The sequence below is a fragment of the Elgaria multicarinata genome, chromosome 5, assembly GCF_023053635.1.
Source record: "Elgaria multicarinata webbii isolate HBS135686 ecotype San Diego chromosome 5, rElgMul1.1.pri, whole genome shotgun sequence".
NCBI classification, from domain to species: domain Eukaryota; kingdom Metazoa; phylum Chordata; class Lepidosauria; order Squamata; family Anguidae; genus Elgaria; species Elgaria multicarinata.
Window position 1 is genome coordinate 95531742 of NC_086175.1, and position 17099 is coordinate 95548840.

The 17099-nt window shown below is 41.9% G+C and overlaps 1 protein-coding gene across 1 annotated transcript; it reads right to left on the bottom strand.

The window, feature by feature from the left end:
• Positions 1–10767: 10767 nt before the first annotated feature.
• C5H3orf85 (chromosome 5 C3orf85 homolog) lies at positions 10768–16787 on the bottom strand. Its single transcript, XM_063126843.1, has 4 exons — positions 16680–16787; positions 14446–14579; positions 11880–11965; positions 10768–11040 (listed from the first exon to the last, which is right to left on the bottom strand). The coding sequence occupies exons 1-4, from the start codon at positions 16726–16728 to the stop codon at positions 10923–10925; spliced, it is 387 nt and encodes a 128-aa protein (XP_062982913.1). The 5' UTR covers positions 16729–16787; the 3' UTR covers positions 10768–10922.
• Positions 16788–17099: the final 312 nt, after the last annotated feature.

A 17099-nucleotide genomic window follows, 5' to 3' on the forward strand; every position in this document is an offset into this window, starting at 1 on the left:
AGTCTATAAATGGTAGAGCTCACTGGCTGCTTCCAGCTGGAGGGCTCATAATGCTGATAATCCAAAGGCACTGTGAAACTATTCCATCTTTTCTGCCTTAACAGATTTTCTGTGTTAAGAAAAAATCTGGAATCCCACCCTAGCACCCCAATAAAATACAGTAAATGAGGCAGGGTAATGGTGTGATAAAAGCCTCATCTGGAAGCACCCATAATTTCCTCAAATAGTGATTACGGGCTCCTATAAATGAGTGATTTATTACACGCTTGTGATTGGCGACTCATGGAAGTTTTGGGGCCCATTGCATGACATTGTCAACAACCAAGATGTCTCCCACAATATCCCCTGGAAATTCCAGTAGGAAAAGAACCCCTTTTAATGTAATATCCAGGGGAAAGTGAGATCTTTGTGCTGACTCAATAGAAGTGGGGAAGTATTCAATTCAAAGCATGTGGTCACCCCTCTTCTCACCCATGTAATGCAGTCCATAACAATCACGCCAAAGACCCAAGAAGCACAAAGCCCAGGATAAGCAACACAATTTCCCCTTAATTTAGAGATGCTCTAAAAGGAAATGACAAACTGGAATGTCTTCAAAACATCTACCCTGAAATTTTTTTCATTTGACTACTTTTTAAAAAGCAGGGTACGCAAAACTAGAGCTACATGTAAAATGCCCTTTCAAAATTATTATTTACTAGCTGTACCCTGCCACGCGTTGCTGTGGCTCAGTCTGGTTAAATTGAAAAGAAAGAAAAGACAAAGCAGATGTTTCTAATATGTTTAATTTCACAATGCTTGTGGATATACAATATTTTTAGTTTTTCCATTGTCTGTGTAGATATAGAGATTGTCTGGTTTGCTGACTCTAGAACACGCAACATATAATTGTCCATGTGAGAAGCAATCTGTGTCTAGATCTAAACCGCACAATTCTAAAGATTGGCCCTGAGCTTTGTTGATGGTGATTGCAAACGCCAATCGAATTGGGAATTGCAATCTCTTAAATTGAAATGGCATATCTGTTGGAATCATAGGAATGTGAGAAATGAGGACATCTTCACCTTTGAAAGGTCCTGTCAAGATTGATCTCTGACTATAACAATTGCCACTTCGTCTATAGTTGGAGCATTGAATCTTCGCACATGTTCTCCAGCAGGCGTTTTGTCAGCATGAATAACAATCTTGTGTGTATCAGATGGCATCATGTCAATTGCTGTTTTGAACAAATGTACTAAATTGTTTTTTTCGTGAAGTAGCTGTTGCAGTTTTGAAACGATGGACCTTTTTATGCCGGTATAAATTCCGCAGCGTGCATTCAATTCATCATTGCCATCACCAATGAAATACATTTGTAGGAATTTATGTTGACTATCTTGAAACGGAAGGAAGGAGCCGGCTTTATGATAAATTTGTCCTTTGACTTTGAAAGTTGGCATAAATGGAGCTGTGATGATTTCTGCGCCGAACGACGTCATTTGGAAGCATGAGTTGTATTTCCTGATGTTAGATAGGAAATGCTTTGATTCAGCGGTATATACGGCAAGCAAAGTTTGTAATGGCTCTGATGGTTCTCCAAGTTGAGGCAGTTTAATTTTTCCAGCAGCACAACACATTCCTTTTGTTTCTCCATTAAATTTAAGAGCCTTGCAATAAGGACACACTTCAGTCATAGTGCCAATGAGAACATGCCGCCTCAAACTATAATCATCAGCTGGGTTGTACCGGAATGCAAGGCGATTGTAATCGTGTGATTGTTTACCACGGAGTCGTGTTTGACGCTGATGTGCTGTTTCTCGTTGACATCTTTCAGCCCCTCTCAGCCTTTCGCGTTCATTATGTTGAGAACAAAGCAGATCTGTAGCTGTAGTACGCGATTGCCGTGCTCACAACCGTGCATCCTCAAGTCTGGCTGAACGTTGCTTGGTTGATTCCTTGGCACGTATTTGAGCCATTTTTTTCCTTTTTTTCTCATTTGCTGATGCCCGTTCTTCCTGAGTCTGATTTGCAATTTCTCGTCGCAGTGCTTCCGCTCCGCGAGTACGACAACCTAAGTGTAATCTTCTGCGAGGCATTATTTGGATGAAGTAAAGCAGTTTGTTTGGTTTTTAAAAAAGTTTTTTTTTTACGTTGAGGAGGTTAGTGGAAACTCCTGGCAGTTACCTTTCTTCTGAACGTGTAACTGTCACAGGTGTGACATCTATATTCACTCAGCCAATTGCGAGAGTACATGCAAATAGGAGAGGAGGCAGAGGCAGCGGATTGGCCTACTGTTTGGTGATGTCACAATGATCAGCAGGACTGGTTTTGAGGAGGCCTATTTCTTCGATTTTAAGACAAACCTTTGACCCCATAGAGAACATAGTTACATAACAACACTCACGTATTCGAACGCAACGCTGTGTCAAAATTTCAAAGCAATCGGTGAAGAACTTTTGGAGATATAACGACAGTAACAAACAGTCTTTTTCATTTTTATTTATATAGATTGCATTTCTATACCGCCCAATAGTCGAAACTCTCTGGGCAATTCACAAAAATTAAAACCATTCAAAGTATAAAACAAACAGTATAAAAGCATGATATGAAATTCCCCACCCAATTTGTGGGCTAAGAAATCTGAGCATCCATTTCACCAAATTTCTCTAGTCCAAAGAAAAATTCTCCAGCAGTTTCTCGAGAGTGGGGCCCACACTTGGTATTAGCAATGCCATAGCTGCTTCCCTTTTTTCCCCTAAGTAATTTTTTTGGGGGAAGGGGCATTGTTGCTGCTGCATGCAGCACCATTTTGCATCCTCCTCAATGCCTGAGACCCAGCATTGTTCAGAGGTGGGAGTGGGGGTGGGAATGGTGGCTGTCACACACACACACACACACACACACACACACAAAGGAGGGGTGGGGAATATTCAGAGAAAATTCTGCCAAGTGCCTTTTTTTTCCTGGGTAAAATTTTGGAAAGAAAAATCTCAGACATTTTCTCACGAAAAATATGCCTTCTGAGGAATTTCAGTCCAGTTCTACCAAAAACCTGACCATAAAATGTCAGCTTTACTGGAACAGAACTATATCATTGCAAATCAGCAATGATCATGGACTTTATTGCAATAATCTAAAAATCTATACACCCCAGTTCAGCTAGGACCATAACCACATGAAACCAGTTTCAGGAGCTGCATGTATAAACAGAGTGTGTCTATACCTTAAGGGTGGCGAAACCACATCCTTACTGGGGTTTCTTCTGCTGCTGTCTCTCTGTATTCACTACATGCTCATTTAGATGGTGACCACGTGGTTTTGAATTGAAAATCTTCTCTCAGCAATGCTATTCTGTTAAATGAAACAGCACCACTCAGTGGTGGAATTATAAGACACTCGCAATTTTACCCCATTAAGATTTATTCTGCCTTATCTCCAATTTTTTTCAAAGTGGGATAAACTGGTAAATGTGCGGGAGAAAATCTGGAAGTTGATGGCATCATGTAAAGGACCTGCAAACTTCTGTGAGAGGCAGACCATGAGTGTGCAATAAGTCCCTCATGTTGAGAAGATGAGAAGGTGAACAGGCTGTTCTGAGGTGCTTTCAGATGAAGCATTGTTAACGCTTTCCAAGGATGGCAATTCCACTTTCTGTTGCATTGGACTTGCAACTGATCCTCTACATGAGAACAGTTTAGTTCCTTTTTGCACATATACATCTGGACCAATGAGTGTTGGAAGTAGTCCCCCCCCCCCAATTAGGCAGGGTGAACCTCCCACCTCAGCTGGCAGAGTAGGAGAAGTGGTGAATTGCGCGCGCACACACACCCCTGCCACCATCACTTCTAGCAGTTGCTCCAGAAAGCCCTGCCAACTGTGCTCCTGCTGTGGTATTTCCTGCAGCAGGAGAGCAGGGGCAGCAGCTCTCTGGAGCAGCTGCCTGCTCATGCTCAGCAACACTAACCCACCCACCCCCCGGGTTCCATAGATAGATATGCCTTTTCTCCCTGGCCCCACCCCCATTTGCCGTAACTACCAATCAGTTGGCGGTTCCTTGGCTTTTGTGCCGTTTTCTCCCTTATTCGAAAAGGCTGATATACCTCTCCTAAGGCTTAGGTAATGGCAGTAAGACCTTTAATCGACAATAGGCTGTTATTTGGTTTCTGCCCCTTTTGCCTTTAGCCTCACTGACCAGTGGAAAGTGGCCCCTGAGAACTTCTCCAAAATAGAATTTCCTTCAGGCTGAAAGCGATTCAACACCCCTGATTTATATTGAGGATAAGTTCAGGAATCTTGTGGGCAGCTTCCAGGGAAGGGAGCTGAGTGGAGAGCAAATGGCAGAGGAGAGTTTCACACATACACAAAAAGTCACTAAAATGGTTCCCAGCTGCTCTTTCCCTCACCAGTACCTGAGATATAATTGGCCCAGAATACAAAGTATATTAAGTAGTGTGACCATATGAAAAGGAGGACAGGGCTCCTGTCCTGTATCTTTAACAGTTGTATTGAAAAGGGAATTTCAGCAGGTGTCATTTTTATGCATGCAGCACCTGGTGAAATTCCCTCTTCATCACAATAGTTAAAGCTGCAGGAGTCCTGCTCTCTTGACTAGATACAAAAGAGGGCAGGGCTCCTGCAGCTTTAATGATTATATTGAAACGGGAATTTCAGCAGGTGTCGTTTTTATGCATTCAGCACCTGGTGAAATTCCCTCTTCATCTCAACAGTTAAAGCTGCAGGAGCCCTGCCCTCTTTTGTATCTTCTCTTGCTGGGTGGCTCAATTGTGCTTTTTCTAAACCACACGTGGGAAGATTACACTTGTGTGCTCTTCCAAACAAACAAACAAACAAAGGTCAGATTTTCTGAGGTCTGACAAAAGGTGGAAGAGACACAGGGAAAACGCAGGACAATGGTTCCATGATGACATCGTGTACATACCCCATGAAAAGTGAGTAAACAGAGCATGGTGATCCCACAGTAAATACCTAGTGTGGAAGCCCCCCTGATCCCATCAAATCAGATACCTGAGGAAACCACTGACTACAAGAGTGACCATGTGTCTGCTTTTACAGAGGTAAGTCCTCTCATTGAAGGGCTTCCAGAGGGCTGTCCTCTATTTGAGGAACAACTGTTCTCCCACACAAGAGGCATTCAAGAGACACCATCTGTCAGGTATGCTTTATGGTGGATTCCTGCCTTGAGCAGGGGGTTGGACTCGATGGTCTTATAGGTCCCTTCCAACTCTACTATTCTATGATTCTATGAAGGGTTGTGCAGTCCAACTCCAGTTTAAAGATAAAGATCCACAAGAACTCTTGCCCATTGTCAGTTAACAACTGGGCGGCAGACTGAACAATAGTCAGGTCATCTAGCCACAGTTTAGGTGAGAAGCACTGTACTTCTATTTAAATTAAAATCATTCTTTCTGCATTTGCATCTATACATATAAATTAGCATATGCACTTTTTATGCAAATTTCTGCCCCCTTTTGTCCTCTTCTTTTGGTGATTCATAAGTGTCTGGAGGCTGCCCTCTACCAGCACTTCTTCTCACCCAAACATATGATAGGCATTATTACCGACAATCTGACTGTGTGTGTAGCAATCCCGCCGCTGTGTGAGGCTACTGTGCATCAGAATCATAATAAATTTGTTTGTGGCCCACTATACAAATAAACTAGAATGGATACCATTCGAAATGAGGAATGTAGAAAAACTGCTCAAATATTTAACATTCAGCAGAGCCACAAAGTCCTGAAAGAACATCAACAACCGACCCTCGGTGCTCCTTCTATAAGCCAGAAAGGTAAGGAAGCATGACAGTAATTTAATGCATAGAGAGGCTGGAGCAGAATAACTATGTCAAAAGCTGCCAGCGTTGATGAATTGGACACCTTTGCAATTTGGCTCAGGTTGCAACTTAGACAGGCAACATGCACCCTCCTTGCAATGTTGGCCCGCGGAGTTTTAAATGCATAATTAATGTGGCAACGAAGCAAGTGCTATCTGTACTATTAAAATTTATCACGGCATTACATGCAAAAATGAATTCCTAACAAGTTGTGGCCAGTGCTGTAAAAATTAGGTTTTCTGCACTGAGCTCCGTAATGGGAAGCGCTATGTAATTTATCTCAATATTATTTTATTAGCACTTTTTAATTGCTCTGGCAGATAAGCAGTGGTGGCTATTATCTTACTAAAGCATTTGTATTAATAATGTCACATCAGCTGCAGGAATTGCTACAGAATATTTCAACCATAGGGTTGCTTTGAGATTCAAAGCCTATTTTTTTTCCTGTGTGACACATATTATAGAGAAGGCTGTAACAATATGCTTTTGCTACCAGGTTTCCTTGTCAAAAATAATACCCCTTTATCAAGTTTCTCCACAGAAAGGCATGCAAATTACAAACTCTGTTATCAGATTCCCTCCCCCTCTCTTATCCCTTTTGCACATTTTTAACATGGGGGGAGGGGGGAGGAATCACTATAAGGTGGCTTTTCTTTGATATATATATATATATATATATATATCTGCGAGAGCTGGACCATAAGGAAAGCTGAGCGAAGGAAGATAGATGCTTTTGAACTGTGGTGTTGGAGGAAAATTCTGAGAGTGCCTTGGACTGCAAGAAGATCAAACCAGTCCATACTCCAGGAAATAAAGCCAGACTGCTCACTTGAGGGAATGGTATTAAAGGCAAAACTGAAGTACTTTGGCCACATAATGAGAAGACAGGATACCCTGGAGAAGAGGCTGATGCTAGGGAAAGTGAAAGGCAAAAGGAAGAGGGGCCGACCAAGGGCAAGATGGATGGATGATATTCTGGAGGTGACAGACTTGACCTTGGGGGAGCTGGAGGTGGCGACAGCCGACAGAAAGCTCTGGCGTGGACTGGTCCATGAAGTCACGAAGAGTCGGAAGCGACTGAACGAATAAACAACAACAACACATACATACATACATACATACATACATACACACACACACACACACACACATACGCACACACAAGACATACTAGACTATAAGCTCCTCAGGGCAAGGAGATCTCGTTTTTGTACAGCAGCCAACAAGAATCTTATTTGATCGCTCATATTTATTGACTGAATGATTTGCCATCAGTGTGCATGCAGCTTTAAAGTTCCCTGCCCCTAGGAGCTTACAATCTAAAATTGAACACAGGGGAAAACAGGAAAGGAAGGGAAGGGGAAACAATATGTGTGTTTTTTCCAATTGCTTATGCTTAGGCTGAGTTACAAATGAAATTTCAGCTATAAATCATTCTGAAAAAGATAACATATTTTCTTTGTTTTGAGATGATCCACATGGGTTTCGTGTGGGGCAGAGGAGAGATGCATTTTCTCCGAAGATGGTATCTCGCTTCTGCAAACTTCAGCTTTTGTAAATATTTGTATTAACAATTATACATTTTTTAATGAAATGCACTGCCTGGTTAATGGTGGAGGAGCTTGAATCAAAAGCTTTTTAGGTTGCAATTCTATACCCACTTACCTGGGAGCAGGCCTCATTGAATGCAATGAAGGTTACTTCTGAGTAGGCATGCAAAGGGCTGCACTATTAATTGATTAAGGGCTGGGGCATGATGGGAGTTGTAGGCCTCTTTTGTGTCTGAAAAGGCATAGAATTTTGCCTTAAGCAAACTGATAAATCTAAACATTGTACCCCTTCTTTTTGGCATACATTATTCCTTAAAGAAATGTGTACACAGTGATGGTGCAGGTAGAATTTCTTCTGAATGCTCACCAGACTAAACGCTCCTCCCAAAAAACACTACATCCTGAGAAACACTTAAACTGATATTTTCTTTCAAACCTGGAAGCAGAAAGAACAGAAATATTTCTCTGTCCTGCCTGGGATATTGTGGGAAGGTATTGGGTGGTGGTGGTGGTGAGGAATCAAATGCAGCATTTGTGAATCTTCCCTCAGTCCAGCTGCTGCACATACCTATCCTGTCATAAAATTGTTGACAGCAACAACACAGAGGCTGCTCTACGTTTGGGATGAATGGGGCAGTGACCCTCTGCCTCTTCCCCACCCACTTGTGGTAGAGAAATCCCACCACAACCAGGTACATTTACTCCAATGTATGGCATGCATCACTTTGAATGATCTTCTATTGTCCACCTCCAACAATCTTAGTAGAATATTGTGTGTCTTCCCCATCCTCTGCTCCATCAGCCTCAATGGGCACCAACCGCCACCAAGCAGCTATTTCATGGAGGAGGGGGATGGATTGAGTCCCTTCCAACCGCTCCCCCTCCTTCCCAACAAGCTATATGTGCGAGTGTACAAACTGTGCAGGCCCATTTGAACTGAGGCCAACAGGTTTGGGTAAAACTGTTGGATTTTCTATTGGGGTATGGCAGATAATATTTCTAAATTAAATTATGCTCATCACAATTTTCATAACAATAATCCCTAAAATGCTGGAAAATCAGATCTGCATGACTGTAAAAGCCAACTACAGTTGACAATGACATCCTATGGTAAAGTATTTAATACATACTACTTCCCTATTACAAGGGAAATAGTCTCAAATAAAATTGTTTATTCACTGATATTAGTAAGGGAAGGCACTGGCAGAGTTGCTCTGTGCAGCTATGTCTCCACGGTTTGTTATATTCAAGAGATGAACATTGTCCATTGGTCAATACAGAAGCTGTGCAACGGAAAAAGACAATGGAGCATTAAGAAGTCATACATGTTAACTATCTAGCACCCGCTTTGATGTTACTTGGTGCCCATTGACCTTTTTATTTTCTCATGCCTTACATCTGCTACAGCTTTTGTTTTTTTTATCCCAACTATGTTTTTATGCTTTTCTCTTTTTTATTGTTGATCTGGTGTGTGGGTGGGTGTGCACAAAATGCACAGGGAATGTTAGAAAAGGACGATATGTTCTGTGCACGGTGGCCTAGATGCTCACCCTAAACGAATTCCTGAGCTTTAGAAACTGTGTCTGCTTCTCTACAACAGCACGATGCACAACAGAAGGTTGTCAGAGTTGTCCTGTTATGCACATGCAATACATTAATTTGGAGGTTGGATCTTGCCAACCTCCAAATTAATGAGTTCCTAGTTGACCATCATAGCTTTAGTGTATCCATTGTGGGGACTGGGACTGGATGTGTAAACACAAATCATGTATACACAAAGTGACATTAAGGGCATTTTACACAAAGAACTACACTGGCAAAAGTGAAGAGCAATTCTGTCTTAAGGTAATAAGACACAGACATGCATAAATGCATTATTTATAATGAACACATGATTGATAGAGCATTTATGTGCTATGTGACCTCAAAGTGATAATATAATTTGTCACTGCTGTTCTGATGCCATTTCAAAGCTCCTATATCGCACTACATGATGTCCCATTTTCAAAGAATGGTGAAATTTGACACATGGTAAATAAGAGGTTGCATTTGTACAGGAGTCTGGCACAAGGCCAAATCCATAGGATAGAGCCAGAGATTAATGGTGCTTCCAGACAGAGGGGTCTTTGGGTTGATAATTAGAACTCCATCACATCTACTTTTTTCTTGGTATGCATCCATGATTCCCTTGTCCGTTTCATTAGCACGTCAAGCGTTGGTCACTTTCACGTGTGTGCACTGTTGCATTATTTCGCCTCGTTTACCTTTTGACCTGCGCTGGCTTCCTGGTATTGCCACTGTGCTCACTCCACCCTGCATCTTTTCCTTCCCCGTCCAGTTCACTGGTTCTTGTGGTTGATAGACGTTGTGATGGACATGGGCACACAACACACTGGTTTTGTTGTCTACTGTTTTAATGATTTAGCGTTTGATCAATTAAGCACCATTTCTGCCTTTGGAGGGGGAGAAAAAGTAATGAGAGAGCAATGAGAGTGGGGTTGGAGCAATGGAAGTCCATTTGAGTGACTCAGCACAAGCCCATTCTTTCGAGCAACTCAGCACACCCTCCTCTTTTGTCAGAAAGCCCGCCCTTCAACGAACATGCACCATAAAAGTGTTTTGTTCAGACATAGCCAAGGACAGCAATACATAGGGACTGAAGAGTGGTTTTATCCAGCATGGAGAAAAAATACCACACTTTCCCCACCCTAGAAAAACATGGAAAATGGAGAGGAAGAGGCGAGGCGATTGAAGGACAGGGACGACATCATGTGAGTGTTGCGGGGGTGGAAATGGTAAACAAGGCAGGATGAAAGTGTGATAAAATGCTGGTGTGATGGAGCTTTTAGCCTTGTGGACCTATTCCATCTTTTTCTCCTTAACAGAAACCATGAACATATGTGTTCCTTGATTGATGCCACTGAGGCATGTGGTTAAGATTTTGTATGAAGTAAGTTAAAGTAAAGGGGCTACAAATAAAGTTAAAGGTGAAGGTCTCCAGCCCCCAGGGCTTAAAGGACTAGAAGAAAGGTTCTTGGGCACCAGGATTTTACTGTGAAAAAAACCCAGAATTGCTTCTGCAGAGTCTGTGGTCCTGCATGTTAAATTGTAACCTGTGAAGAATCCTTAAGAAAATTCCTAATCAAAAAATGGAATTCAGAAAGAGGTTCTCACACACCACCACCACCATTACAACAACAAACTGGGACCATTTTCAATTCACTTGGGGCACTGGGATGTTTTCCTATGCAAGCCATCCCTGACACTGCAATCCTATAAATCCCTACTCTGCAGTAAGCCCCGTTGATATCAGTGGCACTTACTCCCAGGAAAATGTGTCTAGTGTTGCAGCCTGAGGTGAATAGGAGCCGTATGAAAACTCAATAGTTCTTAGGCATGTGTCCTTTATTATTTTATCCGTGGTGTAACGAAGACCTTTCTGTTGGCTCAATGCAATCTGAAGCCCATTATATAACACTGTTAGTTTCCAGCGCTGATATGCCAAGTAGAGATGTTGACGTAAACAGTGGACATTAATGGAACTAAGGGCACCATGGATCAATAATTGGTTCGGGTCGAACTATCTCACGTTTTCTTCTCTGCTGCGGAAGGTCTTCTCCAGATTGATGGAACAAATCCATGTAAGAGCTAAGATGGTCCCTGCAAATGGAAGCATTGCTTTGTCAGAATCCTGCAGAAGGCTAACATGGAAATGTTTGCCTTTCTTACATTGACCTGTTTAGACGACACGCTAAGCCACAGTGGTTAAGCATTTTGAGCTAAATATTATGGCTTAGCATGTCATGTGAACTATGATTTAGCATGTTGCATGAACCATTCCTAACCATGGTGGCTACATAACCACAGTTTAAACATACTCACTAAGCATGGCTTAGCACATCGTCTGAACAGGCCCACTGTGGAATGTCATGAGGAGATGCTCGCAGAGGGTGGGCTCCTAGCACTATCAATCAAAAAGCATAATGCAGCTATTTAGTGTCTCCCTCCTTAATGGATTTTCCATATTTGAGCCCATCCAGCCACAAGAACCAAAAAAAACCAAACAAACTTGTTTTAGTTCAGGCCTGGGGTAGGTGGGTGGGGTTCTAGGAAAGAAAGAAATCCTTTTCAGATGTTCTAAGTTCTTTTCAGATGGTCTTTCAATAAATATATGGAGTGGGGGAACCTGGGCCGCATTTATTTTTAGTTTTGATTTGATTTCATTTTTACCCCCACCTTTCTATCAAGAAAATAGCACTAAAGGCCAATAGCACTTACAGTCATGGATAAATAAAAACTTGATTGAAATAATAATAAATCAAACACATAAAAAGCACAATTAAAACACAACAATAACAGAATAGAAAGAGCACCCAACGCAACAGACCTGCTTACATGCCAATATGCTGCTTGAATAAACATGTCTTTGCCTGCTGGCGGAAGGACAGCAAAGAGGGAGCCAACCTAGACTTCCTTGGCAGAGGAATTTACGAATTTACCTGGCTTTGTCGTCATGAAATGCATAAGATCCAAAGTCCAAGTAATACTGTCCTGACTTCTTCAGTGCTTCCCAGGTTTTACCAGCCTGATTAGAAGAGAATATGTATTGATTTAGCTAGGAAGAATATTCAATACACTTTTTATAGGTGAACTAGCTGATATGCTCGGCATTGCTTGGGTCCATGAATAATGTTTATAACATTTATTTGATAAATAATAAATTTCTCTACAACTTTTCCTTCTTTAGGTTCGTTGGGTTTTTTTTAGTTTGGTTGAGTTAGTAAATTGTTTTGTTAGAATAAATGGAAAATTGTGTTAATAAGAACTATATTTTAAATTAGAGCTTCATGATAAACCACATTTTTTGTTTTACCTAAAACGCCTGCACCTCCCATCATGCCTTGGCCAGAGCAGCCATCTGAACTTCAAAAAGAATCAAGACACACAACACCCTTTCTACCAGCTAAAAAAGATGCAAACCTAAGGATATGTTTTCAAAATATACCCAGCATTGCCCATATAGTAGGGAAGCGAATCTCAGTGGACGCGGGGAACTGTTGTATGCATGTGCTCTGAAGTTATTATTATGAAAAAAGGAAAGCAGCCAGAACACAGAATATTTTATTGGCATAATTTACTATATAATATCTACATTTAACAGGTTTTGGCAGAGAGCCAGGATGGTCAAGGCCACTGGTGACTTGGGCCTTTTATCTGACATACTTCTGCTCTGAAGACACACCGTGGCACTTTTTGTGAATGCAGCTAAGTGCTGGCTCTAGGTTTTGGGGACAAGGCATCCTCAGTTGTCTCCTTAACATACCTGTAGTCATTTAGACACAATTGGAGAGTGTTTGACATATCCCTCTGTATGTAGATAATGTTTTTTTAAATGATACAGTTTTTTAAAATATCACTTTTAAACAAAACAACACCAGGATTCCGGTGAAACTTCATTTTTAACAGAAAATCTTCCTCAGGTGTGTAGTGAAATTGTTTAGTAACATCCTTTCTCATATTTTTGGTTGAAAATCTAATCATATATATAAACAATTGTATATTGCATGAAAAAGAATTTATTCCAGTGTGTTGTGATTAGCGGTCCCTTGCACTTGTAGTGTTTGGGTTTAATTAGATTCCTTAGGAAATAGAGAGCTTCGGCTATTGGGCGGTATAAAAATGTAATAAATAAATAAATAAATAAATAAATAAAAATTTGTTGTTTGGCACTGTATGCAATGGTGTCATTCCACCAGTGGGAGAGAATTACTAGCAGAATAGATTCACCCCTCCACCCTACAGTTACACATGTGCACACACACTGCTCTAAGGGGACTGGGGAACCCTCCTGACCTGATTTGAGGTGCATCACGTGTGGGGCTGCTGGGGGGAGGAGATGGGGGGAAACCCATTGCCCAAGTGGACGTCTGCTTGTGCAAGGGTTTGATCCAATCCCATATTGCAAAGTCCCTTTAGTGATCCGAAATGCTTTATAATCCTAATTCCATTCATCCTCAAAATAACTCTGTGTGTTGAATTACTAGCTCTTTTCATGGGTTCAGAACATAGATAATGGGTACACATGGAGGGGGTAGCACTCTGATGGCAGCAGTCCCCATCTCTGAGCTATTATTATTATTATTATAATAATAATAATAATAAATCAATTTATATCCCGCCTATATACAGAATACCCTAGGTGATATACGAAGTTAAAACAATTTAAACAAGATAAAAACAAACAATAAAACACCATAGCACAAAAAATGTTAAAAAAACAATTTAAAAACAATATATAATGGTCAGCCATAAGGGTCTAAACAGGGCCTGCTGGAATAATACAGTCTTTAATTCCTGCTTGTCAGCAGGTGCATTTCAACCAGCAGGTCATTCCACAGCTGAGCAGAAGCAAAGGAAAAGCTCCTCTGTCATGTGGCGGCCAATCTCACATCAGGCGGTCACTGCAGATGGCCCTCCAAGGACCTTAAGTGGCGGGCTGGAACATAGGGGAGGAGACATGCTCCCTAAGGCACCTTGGACCTAGACCATGGTGAGCTTTAAAGGTAAGAACCAGCACTTTGTATTTTGGTCGAAAATAAATTAAATACATTAGAAGGTCTGTAGAGCAAGTGGTGGGCTGGAAATAGACTTCCAGATGTTTGGGACATCCACTTCCAGTATTCCTGACAGTTGGCTATGCTGGCAAGGTCTTCTGGGTGGTGAAGTTCAAAATGTCTGGAGATTTACCTTGTGCCCTCCCCTGTTGTAGAAGGTTCCATGTGTGCCTAACTCAGGGGAGAGAAGGCTCTCCAGACATTCCAGCAAACATATGTAAGTCAGATGTGGGGAGAAACTTGCTGCTCGCCTTCACATTCAATATCCACATTTTTATTTTTTTGAATGCCTGAAATGAGCTATTGTTGTTTTACAGATTGGAAAGGCAGAAGTACTCTAGCCCAACCAGTGCGACCCTGGCTGAGCATGGTGAGCCTCCTACCTTTCAAATCACACTTGGATTTCTCAAATCTTGAACACTATGAAACCTTCAAAACAAACAAACAATACCTTGTCAGCCAGGGCAGTGCCCCAACGAAACTGGCTAATAGTCGGAGTCCCAATGTTAAAAAGAGGTGTTTGTCTCTTCAGTCCTAAAAATTGATTGGCTTCGTTTTCAGAGACAAATGGTCGCCCCAAGACTCCTGAAATACAAAATGCACACCGATTACAGTCATGGATTCATGTTTAACAGTCTGGTCTTAGAGTTCTTCTACACAAGGCATTTTTGTATGCACTGGTCTTTCCCCTACTCACAGTTGTTTATGGTTTCATTAGACAATGACACTACCCCCCAGTTTTGTTTCTGTTTTTAGCAGCTCTTTTGGCTAGAAGTATTTGTGAAAATGAGAGAAAAGGCTTTTTCCACTCGGTTATTTGTGCTGTGCTGTGCTGTTTATCCCAGTGCCACCTAGAGGTTATGTAGTGGAAAAGTTGGAAAGGAAATGCTCTTTGTGTAGCACTCAGATTGCAGTTCTGTGACGAAACCAAAAGTTGTTAGAGTGGATGAACAGCCTTGTGTAGGAAAACTCTTATTCTACATCCTTAGGGTTGGATCCAATGCTGGCTGCCAGCCAGAGGAATGGAAGCCACTAGCAGAATGGATCTCCTCTCCTCCTGCAGCCCCAACACACCTTAAATCTTGTCTGGAGGGTAGGAAGACCCTCTGGAGAATATTTGGGAGCATGCAATGGGCTGCAGCGGGGATGAGAACAAGGTGGAGTCCCATTGCACAAGCAGAAGTTGAGACATTTAACCCTCAATATCCCCTGATATTATATTAAGAGGCTTGATTATATTTCATGGAAATATTTAAAATCAAATTTTCAAAAGCCAAGGTGTTGCAAAGCATTAACTTTAGCTTTGGCTATTGGGCGGTATAGAAATGCAATAAATAATTAAATAACTTAGTAGGGCAAATCACTGATGTGTAAGTTCTATTCAAGATGCAAAGTTTCTTTAGAGTTCTGATTGGTTCTGACTGAAATCTGGAGTAGATTCACCGCCCCACTGACATCAGAGCCACCAGCCTCCACTGCCTCTGAGATACAGAACTAATATCCCCTTCTTTAAGTAAGGCCATCACTGACGCCTCATTCTTACATATAGCAGGTGAGGTCGCTGCTGATAGGAACTCATCTAACTGAATGTTCCTCCTCCTTACAAAACAAAAGAAAATCTCCACACCTAGAAATGTAGCAAGTCAGGGAGCTGGGTTCAACTTCTATCCTAGCCTTCTTCCTGACATGAAAGCTCCCTACATGTGGGGGGAACTATTAACAAAGGGTCATTCCATCACGTGTGTGAGCTCTCCTTTTTATTCAGGAATGGTGCAGCTTAGACATGGGTTTATTGCCTCAGCTGCTGTTTGTGAGAACTAGAACTAAATCACAAGCTGAATACCCCACCTCGAGAGTATTTTCTGCACAGATGCATAGAACTGGAGTGTGACAATCACGTCAGTGTTGTTGCTGTGAGAGAACAACCACCTCCACCAACGGCCCCCACCCCACCCCTTTCAGAGGCCAGAGCAGAGCAAATAGCTAATGCTGACTGAAGCCAACACATTAGAAATGAATAAATGTGACAAGGCAAAAGACATAACAGGTCCTTAGTCATTCTTCTGAACTACTGGAATTCCTGCTGGGCCCACTATGGGGATCATATGAGCACATCTGAGGTAACTTGGCTAGATAGAACATGAAGGAGCGCATGGCAAAGCTCTTCCTGCCCACAGCTGTGTTTCAGGAAAAAGATCTTGCTTTGCCAGCTTTGCTCGATGCCATGTGGAAATGGACCAAAGGCCTTTTAAATCATCGTCCAGCACACAGTTAGATGCACTTTCAGTGTCCTACTCAAATGAAACTCACCAGGACTTCAGTGCGCCTCGCTCTGTGTCCAATCGTGGATCAGGCAGTGGATGCTGATGGCTCCAGTTTCGGGGTGGTGGTGATTCCGTTCTGGGTTTTATTTAGAACCAACTAGAGCTCTAAAGGTGCTAAAACCTATTTCCAAAATGGGTTCAGCACCTTGAATAGAACCTTTAGAGTTTTAGATGGTTCTGACTAAAACCCAAATGGTATCACCACCCTTCCGAAATGAGAGCCACCGGCTTCCACTGGGACCGGGGCAATGCATTCACTCGAACATACATTACTTGACTGACGTATCATGCATATCTTTTCAGTAGCAAGTATAGAGGATGAGTCAAATACCATTTTGAAGTAGGCCTCTAAAAAGCTTACCTGTGAGCAATACGGCACACATAGCAACTCCGAGCATTGTAGTAGCCATGGCGACTTCCTTGGAAATCCTTTTGGCTGGCAAAACAGCAAATCCAGGGTCCTTTTTGTACGTTTGTCTCCCTTCGCTTTATCAATCATTTACTACATCTGTCGGAAACATTGTGCAGGCAGAGGGCAGGGTCCACTGTTGCATTGACATGTTTCATTGACCTCTTTATACCCTTTGGACCTTTTACATGGATGTTTTCATAGTCCAGACCTGTTTTTCCCCTCCCATGAATGGATGCTTAAGCCACTAAAAGCACAGTCTAGGCATGTTTAGACTAAAGGTGCAATCCTATGCATGTTTAGAAGACATCCTATGCATGTTTAGACAGAAAGAATCCTACACTTCCCAGCATATTTGGTTAGACATCCTAT

Bases quoted from the DNA above. Each gene is read 5' to 3' on its own strand.
- C5H3orf85 (XM_063126843.1), bottom strand. From the start codon at position 16,728: ATGGCTACTACAATGCTCGGAGTTGCTATGTGTGCCGTATTGCTCACA. The intron at 11,966-14,445 runs GTATTGTTTGTT...TCTTCTAATCAG, and splicing joins GCACTGCCCTGGCTGACAAG to GCTGGTAAAACCTGGGAAGC. The intron at 11,041-11,879 runs GTAAATTCGTAA...TTCCATTTGCAG, and splicing joins TTTCATGACGACAAAGCCAG to GGACCATCTTAGCTCTTACA.